The following is a 6,497-nucleotide window of genomic DNA, read 5'->3' on the forward strand; positions in this document are numbered from 1 at the left end:
ATACAGTTTGACGATGGAAAGTAAGATGAAAGTCGCTGTAAAATCCTGCCAACCAAAAACTTAAACTCCAAATCTGATACCATCTGATCCTAAAAGACTACATATCAGGGCTGACCGTTGATGACGACTTCGTGGAATCGCTTCTTTACTTGGGCCAAACAATGTGTTAAGGCTCAAATAATTCATAGCTGAGCTCTGTTTTCATTTTGTAGCCTTTTTTTTTACAGCCAAACAGTACAAAGTGCAGAGATTACTGTACAGAAGATTTGCACTGATGGAAACAAACAAACAAAAAAAACACTTGCTACACTTTTTGTTCTTCTTATGGAAAGTTAGTATAGATGTTTCCGGGACTCCTTGCAGCAATGACCTTGCAGCTGAATTTTTCTGCAGGCTCTGCCAGAGGCAAATATGAATGGTTAAGAAGGTCACTGCATAAGCAAGGTGAGAAGCAGACGGAGCCATCAGAGCAGGAACACGTGGGAAGGTACTCATCTCCTATCTCATGGTTTCCTTTCTCTGTCACATGCTCATGTATGTAAATGTTTGCTGGTGAGCAGAGAAAGATACTGTCTTTGTTGAGAGTCACGTAGTCTGGAAAGATTTCTGTCCCCGGGCTTCCATCTACCAGTTCGCTGCTGGTGAAGCTCCCTTCTGATGACAGGAGCTCGGCGAATTCTTCTGACGGCTTCCTAAACTCGGAAACCTCTACTTCAGACATGATCTCCACTACAGATGTAGTGTTTTCCTCGGAGCACAGCTTTTCTAGAACAGGATGATCCTATAGTGTACAGGGATTTATTTTTAATAAGGAAAAAAAATGTCATTTGAAAAGTGCTTTCATTTGGAGCAAGCTTAACTTTTGTTTTTCTTACAAAAAAACAAAAAACATACTGCTATTAGTTTGATCAAAATATTTTTTGACATCTAAATGTAAAAAATGCATTTAAATCCTTGCTGACTTTGATGTGTAACACTGGTGATCAGAGCGGAATCTACGGTTACAGCCCAAAGACGAAGCAGCACTTTTTAGTGGAGAAGTCTACAAGAAGACTTAGAATCACGAGGGACACGCCTCTAGTTCTCCACCATGAATTTGACTGTCAGTATAGACTTCTACTGTATTAGATACTGTGATGAGTTAAAAGATCACCATTTATTAGTATCATTAATATTAATTCATTTAAAAGCAAGCACTTTTTTATATAACGAGAGTGTGAAACCTTATCATCATGCCACAAAGATGTCACAAAACTAATCTAAATTCATACTGTAGATATTTTCCAAAACCAAATAAAATACAGATCAGAGTATTCCAATAAATAGTTGCTGTTTTTTGCTATGGGTGGGCCTGCAGGAGTTTTGTGATCCCACATAATATCTGTTTCTAGTCCATTTTTCCAAGAAAACAAGGATGAAAGTACCTGTAATGCAGTTAAATAACTTACCCTTTTCTGCGTGTTGATCTCTGTCAGATAGCCTTGCAAGACTTTCTCAGGGTTTGGAATTGGTGGCCAAAAATACTGCTTGACTTTCCTATAAAAATGCACAAAAGAGAGGAAACATGTCCTTAAATCTTTTTATGTCATAAAATTTAGTTTAAAAAAAAACCCTTATAAAAGAAAGGGAACATCTTGGTTTGGATTTTCTTATAGGTGATTAAAATTTTGAATGAGCTGTGAGAAAAATAAAATCTACCTGATGTGCAGGGCACACACGATGGTGCTGATGGTGGCTGTTATCAGTATAAACACTGGGATACACACGATGAGCAACACGCCTGAAAATGCAATGCATCCAAGTTTGAAATGTATCATATCTGTTTGTTCCCTTACAGCAACAAAGAACATCATTGTACTTAAAGATAACATTTCAAACTACTAAAAGTTAAATAAACTACTTGCTTCTAGTTCTTAGAAAGGAGTAATCTACTCATCTCTACCTAGTGATACTTTTTATTTTACTTTATGATCTTGCTGGAGGCTTACCTGTGTAACTGAGGGAGTCACGGGGGTTTTCACCAGTGAACACATTGGACCAGTCACTCCAGAAGCCAGAGTAAATTTGCCCAGCGGGTTTAGCTCTGACCCTGACTCTGTACTGGCTGCCTGCTGGAACCTCAACACATGCTTCTGTCTTAGGGCCCTTTACTATCTCTGGACGGAAATACTGAAACAGAAAGGGAACCAAATCACATTATTATATGATTATAGTCTGTTATTTCCTTTGCATTCTTTGACAACACCTTTGAGATTTCTCTTAAAATGCACTCATGCATGTGATTTAAAGGGCTGGCTGCACGTAAACTGAAAAAGTTCAATGCTGGCGCCATCTGCTGGAAAGATCAAGCAGCCTTCACACTGCTTGACACTGCTTAGACCTAATATCATTGGTCCACAAACAGAATATGTGCCATCATGATAATTCTAAATAGTTTTGAAAGGAATCTAAAGGGCAGGAAGGAAGATATATTCAATTCAAACATGGCCCTTGGATGTCAGTAAAGACAGCGCACACATACACAGCTACTTACCTTCCATCCTTCATATTCTTTCAGCTGGTGGTCAAATTCATACTGTAGGTAATTTGACAGTGACGGAAGAGGAGCGTCCCATTTCAAGCAAAACTTATCTTTCTTGAGGATTCTTTTCAGATGACTTGGTGGGGATGTTTTGACTGCAAAGAAAAAATCTTTCATAAGACCTTGTCTCAGGTTTGATCAGTGAAAAGGAAGCCCACAAACCTAACTGAAAGTTTCCTTCAAGACATCCAGGCAAGCTTAAGAGCTAACAAACCTCTGCCTTTCCTCCAAATTGAAAGGTAAACCAAGTCTGAACATGTTCACAACTAACGAGAGGACTGTTGTATATATTAATCACTTATATGACTGAAAGATCTGAGTAAATGTATGAGCATGTTCTTAGAAGCAAAACTTCAGCATACAAACTAAAATAGCAGTTAGTCATTCATGGCACAGTTGGTTAATAATGGGGACTTTTCTGAGCTGCTTCTTGATTTAAAAAAAAAAAAAAAAAAAAAAAGCAATAATTTCAGTTTAAACACAGATCGCACATGCAAAATAACCAAGAATGATAGAAATAAAACAATTAAATGCCACTCACTGGAGTTGCTGAGTGTAAATGCTCCAGTGTAGAAAGTCCTCCTTTTTGGACCTGAGATGTTTGTGAGCTTGACCCTGACTTCCCTGGACTCTCCTCCATGGAAACAACACTGGTCAGTGATTTTCTCATCAGCCACACATTCAGTCCAACTCGTCCACCTCGAGGTCTTGCTACAAGAGTTGTAACAAAGTCAAATCACAGAAAATAAAAGTTTCATATACATTTCTGTTGAATTGACCTGTTCAAAACTCTGGATTAGTTTGAGTATTTTAGTGCTCAAACTGTGTGACAATAAGATGGAAGGATGCTTGGATGGATGCTTTTGTGCCACAACACAGGTGGATGAAAAAATGACCTGTGCGTAATAATTCATGAAGTGATGAACGAGTGTTTTGTGTTACCTGTGAAGGATTTGGTAAAAAAGTCCAAAGTTGTTTTTATCATATTTGCTCGAATTCCAGTGGCAGGTGACATTTTTCAGGTCAGAGGTGAAGCATAAAAGTGCAGTGTCATCTGAAAAGCATGGAAAAGATCATTACTGAGCAACCAGGTGCTGTTCAATGGGTACCATTTTATTCTCTCTGTAATTCTCGCTTGGTCGCACCTGCACTTTGGGGGACCACAGCTCGCGCAGGATCTGACCACCTGCTCCAAAAGCCATCAAAAGGTGAATCAGGTTTAATAGCGACTTGCACTTTAACCTCCTCGCCTTCTTTCAGAGAATCCAGTATGTCCTCTTTCTTAGGTAGAAATCAAAAGCATCATCATAAAGGTATGTTTGAAAAAAGTAACCACAAAAATATAAGCTACAACGAGATGAGTCAGTCTCAGAAGGCAGAGCTCAGGAATCATTTGGTAATTCTGGCACTGGTTATCAGCAAACTGACAGTAAATGGAATTCTATATTTAGGCAGTCTTTAGACTGACTTTTATAACAACTAACCACCAAATGCATAACTTCAAACCTTCATAGACTTTGGGGAGCTGTATAAAAATTCACATCCAATGCAGTTGCCATGAACAGCAGTTGAGCCGTAAACACTTAAAGAATTATAAAGATGGTCTTAACCCCAGGGTCTAGAAAGGGAAGCTGATTTGTGAAGCACCCTAAGGCTTCACAATGGGTGACCGATGAAAACACAATAGACTACTCAGTCTTTGTGGACTATGATGATTGCAGACAACATGATCTGTACTGAGAGCATGGAGCAGGTGGAAGAGATTCTGGAGACATGGAGGTATGCACTGGAGAGAAGAGGAATGAAAGTCAGTAGAAGCAAGAATGGACCAGAATGGACAAAATTAGAAATGAGCACATCAGAGGGACAGCTTAGGTTGAGCCGTTTGGAGATAAAGTTAGCGAGGCAAGGCTGAGATGGTTTGAACATGTGCAGAGGACGGACAGTGGATGTATCGGACAATTGAAGGTTAAGATGGAGCTGCAAGGCAGGAAGAAAAGAGGAAGGCCACAGAGAAGATTTATGAAAGGAGGACATGCAGAGCGTTGGTGTGACAGAGGATGCTGGGTGTAGTGTCAGATGACAACAGATGAACTGCTGCAGCAACTCCTAAAGGGAACAGCTGAAAGACAAAGGAGAGCAGCTGTGTGTACCTCTAGATCTAACTCCTTGTAAAGGACCTCAGAGGAGTACTCAATTCTGTACTTCACTAGTACGTCTTTTATGTTTGAAGTCCATGAAGGATTCAGCTGTCCCACTTGGCCATTTGGGTGTAAAGACAGATTAACTGGTGGATCTAAAAGAACTAAAAGAAAAAACACTCGGATTTAGGAGTTGGGGCTGGGACATCATCACAGAAGGAAGAACACAGTATTGGATTATAGGTGGGAAGATGGTGGGAATAATTGACTAGTGCCTTGGCAAAGGTTGAGGTGGCCCCTGACTTTCTAGTTAACTGGTGATACCCACAATAAGTTAGCAATGCTATTTGTGCTTTCTTCTCTCTTTTTAATCAACATAGTTACTTCCTTGCAAATCATCCTAAAGCCTTCCCGTCATTTAAACTAGGATTCAAGGATGCAAAACCTAAATTCAGTTTTGAAAAAGACAAGATGTCTTACCATGATCGTTCATAAAGACAGTCCGAGTGTAGATGGTGGCGTTCGTAAAGGATTCAGTGACTGTAAGGATGCAGTCAACAAACCACATAACTTCAGGTAAAGAGCAGATGTGCAGCAAAGTTCCCTTCTCTGTTCTCTGGACGGATAATTCACACCTCTGCGCTGGAGAGCTTGATTGGGATGAAAGAAAAAACAGCAGGCAGGGCTGCTCATTAATGAGCTAATAAAACAGTTTTAAACATCTTGCCTTGCGGGTAAGAAGAAATGCAATACAGGTGACTATCGTGCATAAACCATTAAAATGGTCAATCAATAAAAAAACTAACTAACTAAGAACTTTCCTAAAAATGTAGTCAGTATACAGCAGAAGCGTGCACATAGAATAATAAATAAATATCAGTAGCATGCCAGAAGTATCAAAAAGTGTCTAAACACAATGCATAAATAGTATTTAATAGTTTTCATAATACAGAAAGTTCAGTAGATTCACAGTGTTTAACATACTCTATAGAGTAGAACAAATTATAAGTCCTGTTGTCTGCAGTCTCGAAGAAGCAGGTGAAATCCAATGTTGTCCGAGAGAAACACTTTGGATTAGGCTCATCCTTCAAGAACAAAACATCTGCTCCAAAAATGACAAACACAATAAATGAAGAATATTGGAAATACAAAAAAAAGACATTGTGGGCATTGCATTCAAGTTAACAAGGAGCCCAAAGTTCATATTAATGCCTTATGCCCCGCTAACAAAGAAACGTGCTCTGAGTATCTGTATTGCTCCCATTTTCACATTTGGCAATAGTGTGTGGTTGCATAGTATCAGTTTATACTCCAGTGTTGATAAATAAACCATCCTTCAAGCCCTACCTTCCTCTGACAGATTACACTGTAATCCAGGCACAAAGAAAGCTTGTATCCACAGAATATTAAGGAAAATTCCCAATCTGTAGAGGAAATTCATCTTGAATTGAGGCGCTGTGAAATTCTAAACCACCATGGCCATCAAATTAACACCGGTGCGGGCTTGTGTATATACAGTGTGTACGCTGTTTCCTATGCATGGTTTTAAGTAGGCAAGGGTGGGTAAGGATTGAAGGGTTGTGCTTAAAACAGGAAGCAAGCTTTCTGTACAGCAGAAGTAGTCACCAAGAAGAGGCAGATGGACTGATTAGACGTAAATAAACAAAAAGGTTGCGGTGAAAGGCTAATCGCAGAGAACGTGACACCTCGGAAAATGTAGGAAGAACCCGAAGAACACAAATGAGGTTCTTCGGGTGCTTCAAATTCTTTGGTGA

General features: G+C 39.5%; 1 protein-coding gene across 1 annotated transcript; it reads right to left on the reverse strand.

Moving 5' to 3' along the window:
- Positions 1-214: 214 nt before the first annotated feature.
- mpl (MPL proto-oncogene, thrombopoietin receptor) lies at positions 215-6,252 on the reverse strand. Its single transcript, XM_005736971.1, has 12 exons — positions 6,070-6,252; positions 5,707-5,824; positions 5,203-5,372; positions 4,735-4,886; positions 3,727-3,862; positions 3,524-3,635; positions 3,123-3,292; positions 2,534-2,676; positions 1,989-2,169; positions 1,699-1,780; positions 1,449-1,536; positions 215-781 (listed from the first exon to the last, which is right to left on the reverse strand). Exons 1-12 carry the CDS (start codon positions 6,161-6,163, stop codon positions 323-325), a joined length of 1,905 nt encoding a protein of 634 aa, XP_005737028.1. The 5' UTR covers positions 6,164-6,252; the 3' UTR covers positions 215-322.
- Positions 6,253-6,497: the final 245 nt, after the last annotated feature.

Source organism: Pundamilia nyererei, unplaced genomic scaffold (genome assembly GCF_000239375.1).
Source record: "Pundamilia nyererei isolate P.nyererei 1_Seehausen unplaced genomic scaffold, PunNye1.0 scaffold00072, whole genome shotgun sequence".
Lineage (NCBI taxonomy): Eukaryota > Metazoa > Chordata > Actinopteri > Cichliformes > Cichlidae > Pundamilia > Pundamilia nyererei.